Source organism: Molossus molossus, unplaced genomic scaffold (assembly GCF_014108415.1).
Source record: "Molossus molossus isolate mMolMol1 unplaced genomic scaffold, mMolMol1.p scaffold_m16_p_17, whole genome shotgun sequence".
Lineage (NCBI taxonomy): Eukaryota > Metazoa > Chordata > Mammalia > Chiroptera > Molossidae > Molossus > Molossus molossus.
In genome coordinates this window covers 11263701-11284962 of record NW_023425352.1, presented here as the reverse complement: position 1 = coordinate 11284962, position 21262 = coordinate 11263701, and the positions used below count along the sequence as shown (strand labels likewise).

At 49.4% G+C, this 21262-nt stretch overlaps 1 protein-coding gene across 2 annotated transcripts in view; it reads right to left on the bottom strand.

Moving 5' to 3' along the window:
* GFRA1 (GDNF family receptor alpha 1) overlaps positions 1-20267 on the bottom strand; it is a 201610-nt gene extending 181343 nt beyond the window's left edge. The window contains exons 1-4 of one of the 2 annotated variants that reach the window (XM_036265512.1): positions 20004-20267; positions 18880-19174; positions 17826-18119; positions 16569-16652 (exon numbers count right to left, since the gene is read on the bottom strand). In XM_036265512.1, the coding sequence (XP_036121405.1) occupies positions 16569-16652; positions 17826-18119; positions 18880-18997 (496 nt within the window). In that variant the 5' untranslated portion in view covers positions 18998-19174; positions 20004-20267. Of the gene's footprint in view, positions 1-16568; positions 16653-17825; positions 18120-18879; positions 19175-20003 lie in introns of those variants that run through there. The other variant, XM_036265513.1, reaches the window with a different exon arrangement.
* Between the last annotated feature and the right edge of the window lie 995 nt (positions 20268-21262).

Here is a 21262-nt window from a genome sequence, read left to right as displayed (position 1 = left end):
GGGAAGCGTGCAGGCGAACTTCTGACCAGGTCCACGGCCTTCTCCCGAAGCCATTCTACTACTAGAAAGATGTCGCCGTTTCTTGTTAAAATACAAAATAGTGCTTAGGCCAGAGGGGGCAGAGAAACCATCTTGCATTTGCCCGCTTTTGTTCTTGACCTAACACTCAAAAAGGCAATGAGCAGAGTAACCCACAAGGAACCAGGCCACTGTCCTCGGACAAACTTGGCTGGAATTCAGAATCTCCCAGCAACTAACTCACTGTCTGGCCTTAGGCTAGTCTCTGGACTTCTCTGAGCTTTGGTGTCCTTTTATGTAAAATGTGGAGGACCCCTCCCATCCCCACTCTGGGCAAACACTCGGGGCTTTTGTGAAGATTAAGTGAAATAACCTCTGAAGGCATCTCCTATCTTACTGCTGGGTGCCCGGCAGACATTCCACAATTAATGTTTTCACAATTGTCCTCTGGCGATCACAGCCAGCTCTGACACTGACCTCGGGGCTGGGGCTTGAGTTCTTGGGGACCATCACAGCTAAGCCTCCAAGCCTGAGGAGTCTTTCCATGCAAAGCTCAATCCTCGCTGGCGATGCCTATTTTCCTAATGAGGACTCTCACCCCAAGAAGGGTATTTCCATGAGCCAGATGTTTGCTCGAGGTACGTTTGACCAAACAGCCAGCATTCAAGAAGTGGTTGCCACCAAACCCAAAAGGAAGTCATTTCCAGAAGCAGCCCTTCTAAGAGAAGATTCTGGAGGAATCTCACACCCAGCCAGAGGGGACAGGGATGCACAGGTGGTGCTCAAGGATTCTGACCCTCACCTGACCCCATGCACAGTGTAGCAGCAATAAGTTCACTGTCTCTGCAGTGACAGAGCCACCAACAGCTGTGGAATGTCAAAAACAAGGCTGCTTGGGTCTCGAGTCGCCCCTCCTCCGCCACGAGAGGAAGGAAAACACATTTCGGAGCCTATGCTTCTTTCTGTTGTGCTTATGAGGAACAAATGTCGACCAGATCGAGGGTACGCTGCTGTTTGCCACCAAAACGCACGGAACATAATTTTACATGAAGCTACACCCGCTTAATTGTGATGCATTAAGTATTATGTTCATTGTTTCTGAAACTGAGTAAAATGAATAATTTATTTCAGACAAAGGAAACTCTTGAATATGAAATGCCTCATCTTTTAAAATTACAATTTGGAAGACAAGAATGAAAAAATACCCACAGTCAGTGAACCTTATCCTGCTAATAGAAAACAATGCTTCGACTGCTTCTACTATGTTTGCAAACATAACATTTTTTTTTTTTTGGTAAACAAAATGTACTACAGCGTTCTTGAGAATAATCAGGAAAACACAGCCTAGGTTTTCACCATGCTCACAGCTGCTCAGCGTAGGACTCAGCACACCAAATAGTGACTCTCTGAGCTGGCGGGGCTCCCTTTCCTTCCCCACAAATTTCCTGGGCTCACCTGGAATCCACTCCTCATCTCCCTGCACCCCAATCTCTGTCACCTCCTTCCAGAGCTTGCTTTCTGGCATCCAAGTTCCCTCCGTCTCTTTCTCCTGCCCTCCCCGCCCACGGCCCTCTCCCTGCTCTGCTTTCTTCCCGGGGCTCCATCATCTCCCCAGCAACCAGCACAGACCAGGCACAGAGCAAGTTCTCCGAGAATGCGACCACTGTTATTTTCAGAGAAGGTGATTGTTTTGGACTGAATTACATTGGTGATTGTCACTTCCTGAATGGCTACTTCTCTCTCTCTCTCAATCTCTTAGACACACACACACAGCAGAAGAGACCTACACCCACTCAAATAATCCACGATTCTTATTTCATGCTAATAAGTTGGGAGAGGAGGAAGGAATGTCGGGTATTTATAAAAGGAGGAGCCTGGCCGTCACTCCCTACCAAGTACTGAGCATTTTCAAGTGGTCTAAGTGCTACCACCAGGAACCATTTTTTTTTTTTTATCCTCACCCGAGGACATTTTTCCAATTTTTGTACAGATAGAGTGGGAGGGAGAGAGAGGGAGAGAGAAACATCAACGTGAAAGGGACACATCGAGTGGCTGCCACCCGCACGACCAACCAAGGCCGGGGACAAACTGCAACCAAAGTACGTGCCCTTAGCGGGAACCGAACCCGGGTCTCTCCAGACCGCAGGCCAACGCTCTAACCACTGAACCAAACCAGACAGAGCACCAGGAACCTTTTGAATTGGATACTATTATTATCCTCATTTACAGATAGAGGACCTAGAGTAACTCTTTATTTATTTTTATTTATTTTTCTATTGATTTTAGAGAGAGGGGTAGAGAGATAGAAACATCAATGAGAGAGAACATCAATTGGCCACCTCCTGCATGCTCCACCCTGGAGATCGGGTCCACAACCTGGGCACATGCCCTGACGGGGAATCAAACCAGCGACCTCTTGGTGCATGGGTCGACGCTCAACCACTGAGCCACACCAGCCGGGCTAGAGTAACTCTTTAGCCATGGTCGCACAGCTAGCAAGTGCTGTAATGTGGAACTCAAATCTGGGTGTGTTTCACCCCCAAGCTTTGCTTTGTTCCACAACTAGTCCGCATTGCATAATTTCCTAGGCCCATCAGGATCTCATCCCCGGCCCCTCCCAGGCCCACCCCAATCTCTGGAATGAATGCAGATGGTGGACCTGGAGGTTTTTGATGTAAGAGAGTGTTGGCTGGCTCTGGGGGTGTTCCTACTCAAGATCAGCTGCAGACATAAAGGGCAGCACCTCCTCTTTCCTCCCCCACCCCCACAATGTCACTAAAACAATGTCATAAACACACCCCAGACGCAAGGGCACACAGACAGGGTTCAGTAACGGCTTAGAAACCAGCTCTGTGAGTTGTGGTCATTACTGGCTGCAGTCCCAACAGCCTCCCCCCTCATCCTTCCCTCACCAGCATGCCCTGGGGTTAGCGGGCATCTCTTTCAATTAAGACAACTCCCTGCATTTAGAATCTTAGAATCTTGGAGGTTTTTTTTATCCTCACCCGAGGACATTTTTCCATTTTTTGTTCAGACAGAGTAGGAGGGAGGGAGAGAGAAACATCGACATGAAAGGGACACATCGAGTGGCCGCCACCCACACAACCCAACCAGGGCCAGGGACAAGCTGCAACCAAAGTACGAGCCCCTAGCGGGAACAGAACCCGGGTCTCTCTGGACCGCAGGCCGATGCTCTAACCGCTGAGCCAAACCGGCCAGGGCTAGAATCTTGGAGTTTTTATTCAGACACTTTTCGGTGAAATGTTCTGAAGCAAGTTGAAAATTTGGCAGAGATCATTGCCACGTGAGACACAGGACTGGGGAGTTAGAAGAAGTCAACAGAATATAGAAAATAAATGAAGAAACAAGCCCATACATCAAGTCCACTACCCATCAGGGTGACAAAGGTCCAGAGAGAGGTTGGGTAGGGCCATCCCTGCCTGCCAGGAGGACAGTGCTGGCCTGGGGACACACTCACACTTGCCTGAGCCACTGTCCCCAAGTCCAAAAGCAGAAGCCCAACTGAGTCCAGGACAGAGGGCAGCGTTGGGGGTGGGGGAGTGCAGAATGGCAGGTGGGAGCCAAGACTGTCCCCATTCCCACTGCCCACCAGGGGAGGACTCCTTTTACCATCCAGGCCACTCAATGACTAAGGGCCCACTGAACAATGTTCAGTGATGCCCGTTCTCTTACCACAAGCCAAAATGTTTGTCTCCTACCACTCGAATCAAGACCCTTCGGGACTTGGCTCCAGACTACTCTGCTTCCTGCCGCCACCTCTCTGCTCTGCTGTCACCTGCTTTACTCATGCCCACCCACCTTCCCAGGACTACCCTGAGCCCCAGGCTGCCTCAATGACTCCTGCTCCTCTTGCCTGCTGCTGGCACCGAAAGGGGCTTTGCACACTTGATCTTTGCATCCTGAAGCCGTGAGAAGGTGAGTCTGGGAGAGAAGAACCTGAACTTGACCTACACTTGCTCTAAGTCCACCAGAAGCTGAGGCACATAGCATGGTGCGCCTAGCCCCATTTTTATTTCCCCAGAAGCTACCTTCTGTGATGAGAAGCTACCTACAACAGGCCACTTCTGGTCTAGAAGCATCCAGGGGCCCCAAGTATGCTTTTATGACCCAAAACTATATTAAGTTGAACCATATGAAATTTCTGCTAATCCACTTTGCTGACCTACCGGGGGAAAAAAAAAATGGCAGCTTCATATGATTCAGTCTAGAAAATTCCATCAATGCTGAGATACATTAACTAAGATCCTTCCCTGGTTCTGCTGAGACAAAGTCCAAGCCCTAGAGTGTGGCAAACATGCCTCTCTGGCCAGTTCTTCTCCAGCCGCAGCCCACGCCCAGTGCTCCAGCCACAGCAAGGGGCTTATTACTAGCACCTTGGACACTTGGTGCCTTTGTTTATGCTGTTGCCTCTGCCTGCCTGAAATGTCCTTCCCCACCTCTGCTTAACAAACTCCTATTCATTCCTCAAAACCCAGTCCAAAGTCACCTTCAGCAAGCCTTCTCTGACCTACAGCTCCATCTAATCAGTTATTCCCTCCTTGGGGCTACATCTGAGCATTGTAAGGAGTTCTACTCATTCACCTACCACTTTGCATCACAATTTGTTTTGTTTGTCCCTATCCCTAAACCAAAAGGAGAATTTGTAGAAAGCAATGGTAAAGTCCTGTTTACTTCTGAATCACCTAGGGTTTCGCCCTGAGCTCACAGCCCTCAATAAACATCTGATGAATGAATGTGGCAGAAATGGCATTCCATCACACTGAAAACTGATCAGAGAAACTGACCAATTCGCCCTTCATTCTGAAATTGTAAACAAACACATGTATCATATAGATGTAATATACATGTATATATATCATACACATACATATGTTATACATCACTCAGTAGACTGCTCAATACTCCTTGATAGCTCCTCTTTAATAAAAGAGCCAGGTCTGTGCTAAAAATTTCACCCCGGAACCGGAGAAAGAGCGCCTCCTTTGGAGATGCAGGAACAAGATGTGCATCTGAACTTGCACGAACTCTCTCCTGTTATGTGCATGTAAATGGTGCCACAGCATGGCTTTGGAGCCAGATTTCCTGGATGAGATGCTCTTCCGATACCTGCCCGTGTGCCCTTGGACAAGTTTCTTACTTGGACCTGTTTCCTTACCCATCAAGTGGAGCCACTAGTTTGAGTATTTCACCAGGTTGACACAAGTTATTACCTACGAAACACCGAGCTCAAGGCTTCTGACAGTTGTAATATCACTTTTATTTCTCTTGAGGGCTCATGGAGAGTGTAGCCATTGCCAACCAGGAGTGTTTAGAGTTTCAGCCTGGTCACTCCTTTTTCTATTCAAATGCCACTTGCCATTCCTCAGCACCCAAGCAAATAACGGGGTTCCATGGAGGACTGGCCAGAACTCACTGATCTCCTCGTATCTCCTTCAGGAGTTTATTTGAAACTGATATAATAGGGATCAATGAAACATTTCATAAACATAGACTTCAAGAAAACTGCTGGCCTGTTCCTACAAAGAATGTGATCGATACTTATTTTCATACATTATTAACTGTACACAAAGCGATCATGTGCAAAAGGCAGCGATGGTCAGCGCGGTGCTTCCTGGACCACTGGGAGGGCCGAGAGGGAAGTAGCAGCAGCATGGTGGACAACGAAGGAAGAGCATATCAGGTCACCTTAAAGTGGAACTAGCTATGCATGCCTTTCCTTACCACTGCGTAATGCTATTTATATGACAACATGACAAAAAAGGGCCCCAGGCACTTTGCTAGGCTTTAGAAGCCTCCCATCCCACACAGAAATGGAAAGAGAGACGATCCAAAAAGTGCTTCTTTGGTTAATATTTCTGCAGTTCTGCAGGAATGCTTTTCATAGTGTGTATGTTCAATCCGAATGCTGGTTGCCAATTAGGAACGCATCAGAATGCAGGGGACATTTTTTAAATAATAGATATCTGCTTATATTTCCACTCCAAAGGTCCTTTGTCTAACAGGGATTTCAGTGGAAGACCGGGGAGAAGAAACTAGAAATGCGGAGGGAGAGAAGGGACTTGATAGCTCCTCTTTAATAAAAGAGCCAGGTCTGTGCTAAAAATTTCACCCCGGACCCGGAGAAAGAGCGCCTCCTTTGGAGATGCAGGAACAAGATGTGCATCTGAACTTCCACGTACCAGCTGTGCGGGCCTGAGAGAAAGACTCAACCTCTCTGAGCCCAGGTTTCCTCCTGAAATCAGAGATGATTCCTAGCTTTTAGCGGTGGCTGGGAACCAAAAGGAAAGAAGGCTCAGGAACAGGCTGCCCAGGGTGGGGCACTCAGCAGGGGCTCCCAGGGGCCTTCTTCTCCCTACACTTAGCTCCCCTTTAAAGAGACGGAGGGGCCCTGGCCAGTTTGGCTCAGCAGTTGAGCGTCGGCCTGTGGACCAGAGTCCTGGGTTTGGTTCCTGCTAGGGGCATGTACCACAAAAAAATAAATAAAATAAAGAGACGGAGGGTCTGGAGATTACAGAGCTCTGGGACCAACAGGCAGAGTCCCAGAGGGAACAGTGGTTTGACCAAAAATAGGCCATTTGACTAAATGATTAAAAGTCTGTCATATGCTAATGCTTGGACGGGGCGGACCTTGGGCCAATTTAGTAGGAGTAAATTGCAATTGATTTTCGAAGAAATTGCTTGTTCTCTTGCCTTTCCTCAGCTGTGTCACACTGTCTCACACACAGCTGCCTTTGTCACAGCCAGAACCCTCTGAGCACGTGACCAGGAAGACTTTTTTGAAGCAAAATGTTGAGTAATAGACATCCACACTGCCACACACACTATAAATGCATGTACACGTGAGCAGGCATTTACACAAATGTCCCAGTATCTGTGTGCACATGTTTATACAGATGTTTAGAGGGCGCAAATTTAGAAATGATTCCGCACCACGGTTGTATCATTCTGTAGGTTTTGCAAATTCCTCTGTGGTTGGAGAGCTATCCTGAGTCATTTTTATTTTTGCAACAACCTGAATAAAGATCATAAAACGACACACCCCTAAAAGCTCACTATACATTCCCAGCCCTGTGTACAGGAGACCCTGGAAATGAAAACGGTTAAAAGATCACAGAAGCTGAAAAATCATAAGAATAAAGGTTAACAATGGCTGCCTTCACCCCTAATTTCTGATATGGTGATAGGCTCTCTTAGAACATTAATTAGAATGGAAAGCGAGATGAAAGAAATGCCCAGGGGACATAATAAATTAGCCCCTTATGCAAATTACCCATTCGTTTTCATCACTGACCCAGCTAGTTGAGTCTCTAAATTACGGGAAGTGGTTAGCTTCTTTAACAAAAATTCCAGATAAAAAATTATTATTATTTTTTTTTTCATCTGAGGGCTAGGGGGCTTAAAGCAACAAATAATCTCTCAGTTTCCCTTGCAGGCAACTCTGAAGGCGGCCAAAAGATAGGCAAATTAATGTTCCAGCCACTGGTTTCTGTTGTCAAACAGACTTGTTCATTAACCTTAGAAATAATTTCAACACAATGGACGACAGCTCCTATATCTACAGTCGATGGCTGGGATTCTCACCCTAACTGCGTCGACGCAGCGTGTGGCCGTCTAAGGGGGGCGCAGACCCGGACAGGTCAAGGACAGCTTAGGGGAGGTGGGGGGATGCCAGGATATGAAGTTTCAAATCTCAACTTAAAAACAAACGCACACCTAATTTTACTTGTCATCTCTGTCCTAGACAATTTATGTTATACTGCCACAGAAATTTATGGAACTCTCTGTTTTCTTATCGGTAAAATAAGGGGATTGGACTAGAATGACCTCCAAAAGTCCTACTGCGGCTACAATCCAGCGATTTTATTTATCCCTTTGTACAACAAACACGGCACTTCTGAACATTTAATTTGTTTAAATAAAATCTTATGACATGCCTTGTGTCTACTGAACTCGCTCCTGGTGCAGGTTTCTCTTTCCTGCTCCCAATTTCCCTCTGTCCCGAAGTTCTCCACTTCCTTCCTTCTTGTTTTGTTTTATCTCCTTCCATGTATACAAATGAGATAATATAAATAAATTCTGGTTCAGAGTAGTATATATTTGATAAATCACCCTTTAAATATATATATTTTTTAATTTTTTTCTTTATTGGTTTTAGAGAGAGAGGAAGAGAGAGAGAGAGAGAGAGAGAGAAACATCGATGAGAGAGAACATCAATTGGCCGCCTCCTGCTGGCCCCCCACTGGGAACTGGGCCCACAACCTGGGCATGTGCCCTGACTGGGAATCGAACCGGCGACCTCTTGGTGCAGGGGTCGATGCTCAACCACACCGGCCGGGCTGATAAATCATCCTTTATAAATGTTATCAATATGAAAATTTTATGTGCCAAGATCACAAGTTTCTTTGGTAGGAAGAAAATACTAGAAGAAAAACAGTAATTCTCAGAGTAGTACAAGATTCAACAAGCAGGCCCTGAAAAGGGAAGGAAAGTATTTAAAGGTGATTCTTGTCCCACCTTCTTTTAAATAAAAGGATGCCTCACAGGAGGGGCAGACACTTGCCCGAGGTCACCCGGCCAGTTAGAGGTAACGTCGGAAGCCTGACTTCTGGACCAGTGCTCTCGGGACCAAACAATCCTGATTCGATACTTTCTCTTGAGAATGTGTGCCATGTCCCAGAGAACAACAACAAAAAGCATCCTTTGGAAAGAAAGCAGCAGCTTCGACAGCAGAAAATTAAGAGATGGCAGAAAGCAACACTTCGAAGGACTAAGTGGAAGAAGTGAGGACATTTTGGCTATAAATCATTCTGAACCTTGTGACAATACTTTGTTCATACAATTACTTGTCACTCACTGATGTTGTATCTCCCCTCTGCTGGTAACAGGACCTACGGCGTCTCTACCTCCCGGGGACACTCAGGCCTCTGCCACAGGGATCTAGCTCCTGGGATGACCTGCTGCTTCAGTCACCAAACTTCTCCAAGTTGGCAGTCAGTCGTAACAATAAAATCTGCCTTTAGGAAGTGGTCAGTATCACAAGAAGACAGATTCCTCAGGACATCAGGTAATACCAAAGGATATGTGGCCCTGACCCATGTTGCTCAGTGGTCAGACACTGGGCAGTGCACTGAAGAGTCTTGGGTTCAGTTCCCCATCAAGGGCACACACCTGCGTTGTAGATTTGATCTCTGGCCCTGATCCGGGTCAGGGCAAGTATGGGAGGCAACCAATCAATGTGTCTCCTCACATCGATGTTTCTCTTTACCTCTACCTCTCTCTCTTTCTCTCTCTCCACCTCCTTCCACCCTCCCTTCCACTCTCTCTAAAATTCAATGGAAAAAAATATACATATATATCTTCTGGTAAGGATTAACAAAAACAACAACAAAACAAAACAAAAGAAAGTATATGTGGACTATGACTCCATTTTTGTAAAAAAAGAAAAATATGTGTGTGTGTGTGTACACACATATATACACATTCATATACATAGGAAAAAAATCTACAAAGGGCTCATGGCAACACATTTGCAGTGATTATCTTTGGGAGCTGGCACTGTAGGTGATTTAAATTCATTTTCCTTTTCGACCTGTTTGTAATATCTTATCGTTCCACAATAAAAATGGATTGCTGAGGGGCCGGAGAGGGAGAGAATAAAAGCCAAAAGTAGTGGCCTGTGAAAGTGAAATGTAAGTGTACTTAGCACAGCCCGTGGAGGCGGAAGCATCTCCCAGCTGTAAGGCATGCCCTTCTCAGGGAGCAGTAATTCTTCCTGCTCGGAGGGGCACTGGAGGGAAGATTTATAGGGAGAGGTTAGAAGAATGGGAATCAGTCAAGCTGAGAAGGGAAGGCTGATCACAAGAATCCTTAAGCACAGGAAGAGCCCCCACCCCGGTGATCACCGGCTGCAGCCAACTCACCTCCGACCCAAGAGCACAGGGAGGGCCCCACAGGAGCGGGGGGTTCAGCACAGCAATGAGAAAGACTTTCCGCAAAGGGGAATTAAGACTCAAACTGGGTTATGAAGAGACAGAACTCTCCTCCAGGGCCCGTTAGACCGAGGGTAGGTTTTTCATTTTTTGTCCCAGGTAGTTTATGAATAGCCTTCCCAGAAGTTCAGGATTGCTATCCTTTTTGGGACACGGAATCATAGTTCCAAGATCAGGGAATATGGTTTGCTAAAGAGTGTCCGTCTTGGACCTAGGAACAAGTCAACAGCTAACATATTCTGGGCACAGCATTACCAATGACTGAGACTTATCAGGAAAACATATGTTTCAAGCATTTTACATATTGCATCTTTAATTCACAGGCACCTATAAGGGAGGAATTACCAACATCACATTTTACAGCCAAGGAGCCTGAGGCACAGTAAGTGCAAATGACATGCCCAAGACAAAGTGAGCGGCAGAGCTGAGATGCACCAGGTGGGTGGACCTCCAGAGCACGTGTTCTTCCTGCAGCACCAGCGTAGACAAAGCTGTGGAGGCACGAAGCTGTCCAGAGTGCTGTTGGGACAGGGTGGCGGGGGCGAGACAGAAGATGAACTCACAGAGGAATGTAGGGAGGAAGACTGAAGCCAAGTCACCAAGGCTAAGATAAGACCTGGCAATGAGGAGGCCAGGTGAGACGGGGAGAAACTGGACGCAGGAGGTCAGTAAGAAGGTTGGTGCAAAGTTCAAGTGAGAGGGAAGAAGAGAATGGAGAGAAGGCAGGTCATTTCAGTGGGGCTTGGTGATGGCTCCAGCTGAAGGCATGAGGATGGTATGGGGGTACAGCTGACCCCAAAGGTTATCACTTAGGTAGATAATGCCACTGTGTAAGGCTGGGGAAGGAAAGGCTGTAAAAAGGAAGCTGGAGAGATGATGCGATCCACTGTGGATATGTTGATCTTGGAGTAACTGAGATACATCCCGATGGACCCATCCAGGACTCAGCTGGAAATACTGGATTCGAGCTCAGGAGAGGTTGGAAAAAGAGGGAAGACTCTGAGCCATGGGCGTTAAGTGGTAGCTGACGTCCTAAGAATGGATAAAGTTTGTGCAGAGAACATGCAGAACAGAAAGAAGCCAACACTGGGCTCCTCTAAGGCAGCGACATATCCTGGCAAGAGTCTTAGAGGTGACCCTTCAAGCAGTGTGGCCCTGGCCAAATTGCTTCCCCTCTCTGCGCTTTGTAAACACAGGGGGTCACATGGGGCCCTTCTTCTCTGATATTCAAACACTCATGGTTAATGGGATGCCTGCTCAGGGCCAGGAAGGATGCTTCATGCTGAGAAGACACCTGGCATGACACGCCAGTCCTGGGCTTTCTAGTGGGAAAGACAGACACCTCAGTAAATCCTCTCGCTACGCTGTGATTAACAGCTGTCATAAAGGCAAGAGCAAAATGCAGCACGAAGGAGTCCTGAGTGGAAGTGCCTGTCAGGGAGAATTGCAGCATGGCCCTTGCAGAAGAAATCTGATCTTGGTCTTGAAGAACTAATAGAGACTTCCCAAACAGAGGCAAAGCCATGTGCAAAAATCCGAGAACGTGGATGCATCCGGAGTACCTGGGCATGGACCGCTCGGCCAGCCTGAGAGGGCGAGGTGGCAGGGCCAAGCTGGCTGCTAAGAAGTTTACCATAAGCCAGAAAACACAGCAAGCAAAATAATGAGCTGTTTCAGAGAGCTGGGTGGAAAGGAAAGGACCGCTCTATACCCCGAGCAGCCGGCTTTTTTTTTTTATCCTCACCCGAGGACATTTTTCCATTTTTTTGTTCAGATAGAGCGGGAGGGAGGGAGAGGAAGAGAGAGAGAGAAACATCGACGTGAAGGGACAGATCGAGTGGCTGCCACCCGCACGACCAACCAGGGCCGGGGACAAACTGCAACCGAGGTACGTGCCCTTAGCGGGAACCGAACCGGGGTCTCTCTGTACCACAGGCCGACGCTCCAACCGCTGAGCCAAACCTGCCAGGGCTATACCCCGAGCAGCCGGCATTTAGAAACAACCCTTCTTTCTCATGGTGCTTCATCAACACATCGGACGACCTTATACGGCCCTTCATCAACATGTCAAATTTTTAAGAAAGTTTTTTTTAATAGTAACATAAATATGATGGTACACTGTAACAGAAATGCTACGTGTGGCTAATTCTTCATAACATCATTCAGGAATTTAAAAAAAAAAAGGAGCCAGATTCAAAAGAGAATTTAGAAGCATCTCCTCCTGGAGCAAACCATTCCTTGGGAACCCATCTCAAGGTGCCCAGGCGCCCTGGGAAGGTCTAAGCCAGTCCTAGAATTTGGGAGGAAATAATGACAGAGCCAGAGAGCAGGAAACTTCTCTTCCACCAAATTAGATTTAGGCTGTTCAGGTCCTAACATCGCTCTTTCCGCATTTGATCTATCCACCTGGTCCTGTTTGCAACTCCACTGGCTTCGATTATATTCTAAGAAGGTCTGGCATCACTTGACTCTTCTCTACAAAATCCACCCTCCTGATCAATACTTTTAAACCTGGGAGCCCTCTTTTTCTCTGGCTGCTGTGGAGGTGCCTACACCCTCTGCCTCTGATCCCTCCATCCTCGGCTTTTCTTGGCGCCCCGCTCTGCGTTCAAAATCCCTCTCTGCTTTGTTTCCCCCTCCGGAGGGTCCAAAATCATTGCCAGCAAGTTGATCTTTCTTTCAAATCACTATTTACTTCTTGCTGCTTCTTGAACTTTAGTGAAGAAAAAAAACGAGGCAGAATGAAGGTTAAAGAGCTGAGAGTCACGGGTGGCAGAGACATGGGTGTGAAACACCATAGGGTGGCCTCCACCCCCCGGGCCTCCAGCCCCCCTTCCCGGTCCCCAAGACACTTTCCTGTGCTCTTTCCCCCCTCCGACATCCTCTTGCACTGGCTCACTTTGCCCCTTTGTGTATTCTCACTCACTGCCCGATGCTGCGTGTCCGAGACCCCTAAAACCCGCACGGCCATCAAGCCACAGTACAGGCCACCTCCTGGAGCCCCCAAAAGTGCTTAAGAGGCCAAAGGCTTCCACTGTCAGGCTTCCACCAGAGGGGTCCCCCACCTCCCGCGGCAGTTCTCGCCTGACCAGGCTGCCTCGTTTCCCTTCTGCAGCTCAGCCTTCAGAACAAATGACAGTTTTTAGACCCGACCTTCCTTTGACCTCACTATGGCCTCTTAATGGTGATCAAGTAAACAATGGCAAAGATGGCTGTGGGTCTCGAGGAGTGGAGGGAAAATGGAAACTCGAGAACGTCAAACATGTCTTGTACGGTGAGAGGATTCAGCTCACACTTAATGTACGTGGATAAACAGTCTCGTCACATTGGGCAGAGGAATCCAAATATGGAAACTCTCGTTGCTCCCCTATCTGTAAGAGGCGGAGGCCCTGTTGTCCTGGATTCCTCGGAGAGATTTTTCAAGACAGAAGGGGTGTTCTAGAAAGTCAGGTTTAAACCGCGAAAAGCACCATTTATCATCCTGCTCCTCCGTCCTCCATCCTACAAGGGCCAAACTGAAGAATATGCATCATTCGATGACTTCGGCCTCTCGGCTCCATTTGGCTTTCCTCTGCCCACTTAGAGCAGAGAGTCACTGTCAAAAGTCAAAGCTCATCAGTGTTGGGACCTAAATTCAGTGCCCTTGAGTTGTAAGACATCGCTCTAGACAAGGCCTTCCTGGCTCGGATTAATTTGTCATGACGTCTGGTTTGTCCCAGGATGGGTCTCACAAACCCAGGATCACATTTGCTATGCAATGACACCTGAAGGAGGGAAGGGATCCAAAGAATGAATGGGTGAAACTTGGTCCATGCAGAAGAATTTCCAATACTCATCAAAGAAATTCAGATGAACCAGTGGTACCTGAGAATAACCCAGCGACCTGCACTGTACCATGATGGCAAGGACCGAAGAGACCATGCAAGAGCGCAGCAGAGGCATTCTGGGGTGACCTTGATCTTCCCTCAAAATCATGGACTGTCAGGACTGGAGACTGTTCACTCCAGTGACCTCATTATACCAGAAGAAGAGAGATCCAGAGAGGGAAAATGAGTCTGTTACAGTCCCATAGCAGTTCTGAAATTAAAACCCAAATGGTCCTTCCTCCTCGCCCATTGCTTCCCTCTCAGTGGCCATGGGAAGATCTATATCCCTCCAGGCATCAGGACGAAGATGGAGGAGTAACACATCCATGGGGTAGGCAGCAGGCAAAAGGCACTGCCCTTCAAAAGCACTAGGAAGGCCAAGTTCACTTCTGGTACCCCATCTACCACACCCCATCCTAGCTCCTACAGACCTGCCCTGAGAGAGCCCAGATGGCCACATACACTTGTTCTTCCTGGGCCAAGGGGACAGAGAGCATTAGTAGGGATTTGGAGTGGACATTTTCATCATTCTTCAGGATAATGTACGAATGCCTGATACTAAACTTGTATCCTTATTTCTTTTCCTAACACAGACACACACACTTTTCCTCTGAATCAAAAGACAGAATAATGCAGAGGGGTGCTTCTCAGACTTCATGAGCATATGAAGCATCTAGCCCAGAGATCTCCTTGAAATGCAAATTCTGCCCTGGCCGGTTTGGCTCAGTGGTTAGAGTGTTGGCCTGCGATCTGGAGAGACCTGGGTTCGGTTCCCACTAAGGGCACGTTCCTTGGTTGCAGTTTGTCCCTGGCCCAGGTTGGGTCATGTGGGTGGCAACCACTCGATGTGTCCCTTTCACGTCGATGTTTCTCTCTCCTCTCTCTCTCTCTCTCTCCCTCCCACTCTATCTGAACAAAATATCGAAAAATGTCCTCGAGTGAGAATTTAAAAAAGAAAAGAAATGCAAATTCTGATTCAGTGGGTCTGGATTAGACCTGAGATTCCACACTACTAACCACCTCCCAGGTGACTCTATGCTGTAGTTCTGAGCCGCACACGCTGTAGGGGCAGTTGCTACACAATCTCAGAGTAAAACAAATCTGGGTTTAAATTCTAGTTCCAGCCCTGGCCAGTTTGGCTCAGAGGTTAGAGTACTGGCCCTCAGACTGAAGGGTCTCGGGTTCGATTCCTGGTCAAGGGCATGTACCTGGTTACAGATTCAATCCCCAGCCTCGGCCAGGGTCATGCAGGAGGCAATCAATGATGTGTCTCTCTCACATCAATGTTTCCCTCTCTTTCTCTCTTTCTCTCTCTCTCCCTCCCTCTCTCCCTTTCACTCTAATCTAAAAATCTATGAAAAAAATATCCTCAGGTGAGGATTAACAAAATAAAATAATAATAACAATTTCTGGTTCCACCATGTAGGAGCTTTGTGATTTTTGGACTGATTCCCTAACTTCACACCGCCTCGACCGCCTCATCTCTAAAATGGAAATAGGAACACCTAAGAAGCACTTGATGATGATTACATAAGTTAATGATGTGAAGCTTTTAACAGTATCTGGCACAGTATAATACGGGCTTGATAAATGTCCATTGCTGGCTGCCTCTAAGATTCATGAAGGCAGGGACAACATCTGTCTGGCTCACTGCCAAAAGCCTAATGGCTAGGACATAGTAGGTGCTCAATGGATGCTTGTGAACGAATAAATGTATCTCTGATATACCCACACACAAGCTCAATATTTACACATTTTCTTGGTTCTGTGGCTTTCTGCAGGGAAACATAAAACTTTTAGTACACCAGAACACTCTCACCAGTAACAAACCATCATCTCATGGAATCAAATTCAACATTAACCACCATGCATAACCACTGAAAACATATCATTTGTGATGGCTATATGTACTTGAGAAAATATTTTGACTGTAAACAAAGACAACATCAGTCAAGAATCTGTACATCTTTAAGAGAGATTACTGCCTCACTCATTATATATGTGGCTGTCTAAATACAAAATATTATAACAAACTTAGTTATAAAACTAAGTTCATTTTCAAACCAAACGTAGAACTGCAAGGACAGACAAAACCAGCCATGGGAAGCGAGGCTACTTTTTAAAGAGCCACTAGGACGGTAATACATTCTCTTACATATACACACACTTGCTCGGGAAAAATTACAAACACAAGAACTATTAACAAATGGCAGAGCTTCCTCTCTTCAAGCAAAGGCAGACAAATGAATAAACGCAAAACTCTTCAACACTCTCAGATTATCTTCAAACACCTCACCAAGTGGCATCATTTAAACAGATCCCATTGCAGGGAGTACATAAAGAGAATACGATTGCCACCTACAGACAGAACTGGCACACCCTTTGCACGAGCTGGCCAATCATATTTTAATGTGAACGAAAAATTCAACCAAGTCACCTCCCTCCAACCTCTTCCAAACCACCACACCACATTACTTCATTTAGAATTACTTTCAAGTCACACAATCATCTCTAGGCATTCTGCCTCTTCATTATCATCATCCTATTTCTAATTTCCCAGAAACACTGCGCCATTCAACTAGCTTCTTATACACTATTTCAGAGCCAAAGAGAATGCAAGCCAATAGATTTCAAGCAGGCAAGGGCCCCAGGGTGGAAGTATAAATCTGCTTACCTGGTATGAAGGGGACCACCCGGAATATATCAGACAATCTGCTGTTAACTGGTTCATATGGTGAATCTTCCAGCAGATCATTTCCTAAAACAACAGGAAGACTGGGCTCAGGTCTGGAACACAGACACATTTCAGGCAGTTTTTGTTACTGAATCTGAATTCTAATTATGTTATGATTGTGCAACAAAAAGATGCTGAAACTTTCAAAGATTCCAAATGCCTCTATTTGGCGATGGCTGTTTTTCATTCCCTCTGCCTTTGTTATCCTTGCTCTCCCACGAGTACCATGAAAACACTAACCTTGCCAGAAAACTCTCCCACTTTTGCAAAGGAACAAAATCAGAGAGGAAGGAACCAGTGATATCACATGCCCAGCTCTCCTCCAGGAGCCAATGGAAGAAAGGTGACTCAAAGGAGACCCCATTCCTTTGCTCCTGAACCATGGCGTGTGGCCAGAAAGCAGGTACCCTGGCTATTAAACAGTCAGTCTTTGAAACAGGTTTTCACTGGTAGGTTTTGGAGGAAGTGGTGGCTGATGGGTCAATTCTGTTTATTACGCTTTTTTGGTGTCTCGGTGGAGAATGGATGCACTGGATGTTTGTATTACATTTACAACACGAGCCACATCTATCACACAAGGACCAAAAAACTGGCCTTGAAAATGGATGGTTGTGACAAGTGGGCCTTTTCCTCTCTGAGACACTTCTGTGTTAACCAAAGTTGAACCACACCAGCTGGTTCAAGACTCAGCTAATCTAAGATGACAAATGGTTTTTCCTACATCACCCTTTGATCAGGTCTGAGGGGGGGTAAAGATAGAATAGATTCTACTAGACCTTTAAAGCTTAATTCTATATCGTATGTCAGAACGGACGGAAGGACAGAATAAAGGGGGACACTCCAGGCAAGATGTTAGGCAAGTCTTTGTATTATTCTGTGAAGCCAGCCCTCCTTACAGAGAAGTTGCAGTTCCTCGGTGGCCTTTAATGGTTACTCCTACTCAACTCTCTGACCAGGTTTCAAAGAGGTCAATGGGGTCTCGGAGTGTCCCCCACACCCCATTATGGGTTTTTCAACAACCAGGCCCCAACAATACAACTGGGGAGGCAGCAAACACCAGCTGCTGCTGTCCCTGGGGGCCCATGAAAGGTCCTCATTCTGCAGCTGGGAGAAGTGAGTGGAGGATGAGGTCAGCCAGACGGGGTGAGAGGCCCGCCTGCCTGCCGGGGTGGGGGGGCGGGGACGGTGGGCGCGTACCCTGCAGGCTCTGGTACATGCTCCAGTAGATGCGCAGGCAGTTCTTCTCTTTCTTCATACCCCGCTTGCAGCGGCAGTTGTAGAGGGACTTCTGTTTGAGGGCCTCCATGGCGCTGCGGCACTCGTCCTTGGCCTCCAGGCCGGATGTCAGGCTGAAGTTGGTCTCCTTGCCCGCCACGCACTGCCTCAGCGTGCGGTACTTGGTGCTGCAGCTCTGCTCCTTCAGGCACTGATCGCTGGCTTTCACGCAGTCCAGGCGGTCCCCGCCGCTCACCTCCGCCGACAGGAGCACGTCTGCGGGTGGAGGGGCGGGAGCGTGAGTGCGGCGAGGCCAGGCGGGGGCCGAGGTCACGCCCCGGGGGAGGGCGCGTGCTTGTCTAGGCTTCCCGGGCGCCCCGCGCGCCCACTGCACCCGGGAGTCCATTTTCCGGCCCTGGGACCTCCTGCTGCCTCGGTCTCCCCCCACCCCACCTGCCAAGGCCCTGAGGCTCTGCGGACTTTTCGGGGTCTGCCCGGGAGCCCTTGCTGCCCACCGCGCGTGCGGGCTCCGCAGCCCCAGGGCAGACCTGCCGGAGCCCCGGGCTCCCGCCGCTCGTTCGCCCGGCTCGCCTGAAGCCAGGAGGGGAGAGCGGCGGTGGGCTGGGCGATGGGCGCACGGCAGGCAAGCCCCGGTCCGCAGCCCGCCCGTGCTACTCGGGAAAAGTTTTCCCTTCGAAGTTTGTCTCCTGGCCCAGTGCTCGCTTACACCCCACCTGCCCGCCGCACCTCTGCGAGCTCCCCGGGACTCTCACGGGGTGTGGGGTCCCGGGCTGGAGGGCTCGCACCCCTTTATTCCTACCAGGCTAAGTCATTAAAAACCACAGAAAATAAAAAGCAAGCACGAAAACTGCGGGCAAGTGCGCGTCGACACCGCCTCCCCAGCCTGAGGTGCTGAAGATTCATGATCCCCTTCCCCAAAACGAAACTTCACCCTCCCACACCCACCGCACCCCGCGCCGAGAGGACTCCTCGGTAAGACTCAGGGGTAAGGAATCCAGCGGCAGCCTCGACTTACCCAGAAGCGGCAGCACGAAGTACAGAGTCACCAGGAACATGGTGCCGGCGCGCAGCTGGTGTCCACCTCCCCAAAAAATCCCGAGCGTCTGCTGGGTCTCGCAGAGGGAGCTCAGCATGCAGCGATCCCCAGACGGCCCTGCTGCTCTGGCTGCCCAAAGTTCAGATCCATCCAGTGCCAGAGGAAACTCCCGAGTCCTTCTGCCGCCACAGCCGCGGGCGACTCTGCTCCAGGCCGGCCGCTGGCGCGAGGGCGGGAGGCGGTTCCGCTTTTAGGGGTTCAGGTCCGACCCAACCTGGAAGGGAGAGCCCGCTTTGAAATGAGAGCCTAGGACGCTGGAGCCTCTCCCCCTCCCCTCTGCCCTCCTCTGCTCCCGCCTTGGAAGACTTTCCAGAGCCCGGGCAAGGGCCCACCCCTACCCGGGTCTGGGCGCGGGGTGGGGGGCGGGTATTCCGGGGAGCCTCCCGCACCAACAGAGGGAGGCTGGAGAGATCGGACGCGGGCTCCCAAAGTCCAAGGGGCTGTCTATAGGGTCCAACCCGAGAGGCTGAACGCAACCAAATAAATAACGTTACTTTCCGAGCGCTGAGAGCGGAGCCGGCCGCTGCCTGGAGTCGAAGCTCTCCGCGGCGGCTCCCTCGCCAGCCCTGGCGCAGAAAGAGCCCCTTCTCCCGGGAAGTTCGCCACCCCCTCCTCGCGCCAGCTCGCTGGCTCAGCCGCCAGCCCTCCCCACCCAAACCACCAATCGCTGCCCCCCATCACAGTATCCCCTCCTCCCCGGTTCGCCTTCGTTCAGAGGCAGCCGGGCAAGGAGGAACCGACTTCCCGACTGGAGCTGAAACCCGGCTAGTGCGCCCCACCCGCCGCACGTCCTCCGCTCCCTCCCCAGCGCCCGCTCCGCTCACACACTAGCCCAGCGCCCTGGACTCGGACGCATCAGTGCCACCAGCCAGGGCAGGCGCACCCGGCCCGCAGCCCCGGAGCGCCAGGGCAGGTGCAGCCTGCCGCGCACCCCTCGGCCCCAAAGTTGAGGGGCGCCTGCAAGAGAGGAAGTGGGGTGTGGGAGAGCGGGGATAGGTTCCCATATCGACAGAATTAGAGAACTCTCTCCAAATGCCACCAACCTGGACTCAACCGACCGTGTCCAGCTGCAGCGAGGAACGAGTTTATTTATTTATTTTAGGGGGTGTCCCCGCCCCCTCCTTCCCTTTCCGGGCTCACTTGTCTGCGCTAGGAAGAAAGATGCGGTAATCTTCGAGATCTCAGAGGATCTAGTTGGGCCAGGACGGTTTCCGAGCAGAGCCCCCTAGGGCTCAGATGCGGGTTAGGGATGTTAGCGGTTACTGGGAGCTGCGAGGAGGATAGCGGGTTCAGAGACCAGATTTCTTTGCCAGGGACCCTCCGCCTGCTCCTGCTCCCTCCGGACCGCAGCACACTGCCAGCTGCCTCCGATACTGGCCCTGAGGGACGCCGCAGATGAACACACTCGCCTGAGGTGGGACTCGGGGACGGACCCAGCTCGCACGCACAGGACACGCAGGGCTATGCAGCCAGCCGCGAGCGCGCCTCTCTCTCTCTCTCTCTCTCTCTCTCTCTGACACAAAAGGGCACCATGCACGAGGACTCTTACGCCCTACTGCAATCAAACCAGACCCTTCTTCCGGACATAAAGTTTTTCTCCACGTCACTCGCGGCTGTGACTCAAGACTTGGCATGTTTAAGACACACTCAGACCCAGGCCCTCAGAGCCGGGGTCCGGATGCGCCCACCCACTCTTCCACCACAACGGGCACACACTTACACCCACACATGCACACACAGTCTCTCTACCTCTGTCTTGGAGCTTGAACAACGAGACAAAAGCGGAACACAGTGCATTTAAACCACGTCAGATCTGGCTTTGGGAAATTTATATGCGGACTTCCATTTTGACTTTCAAGAATAAATTTTAAAATAATAAATTTAAAAGCCCAGCTACACAATCCTTCACTCCAATCCCTGGGACCACTCGTTCTCAGTTTAGCTGCTGGCCACCCCCTAGCCCATCCTGAACACAGGCTCCCCTCCCGGCACGCCCGTAGGCACCCGGGGCACCGAAGTCTACACTGGGTCTAGACAGGGGTCTGGAGGACAGCCTGCAGTGGCGGACGGCGGTTATGTCGCTCAGAGCGTGTATTTGGGATCCTTGCTGATGTCCAAGTTCACATCTCTGGGAAACCGAGTTTGAATCAAGTCTGGGAGAGCCCAGCTGTCAAATCTGCAAATCCATCACACCAGACAATGGGCTGTGGAGGAGAGAAAAGAAACGCTCATTTTGATCGAGGGGGGTTAATTGAAAAGGGCAGGGGCTTTGGTTGAAGTTTGAGGCTGGGGTGTAAGGGCG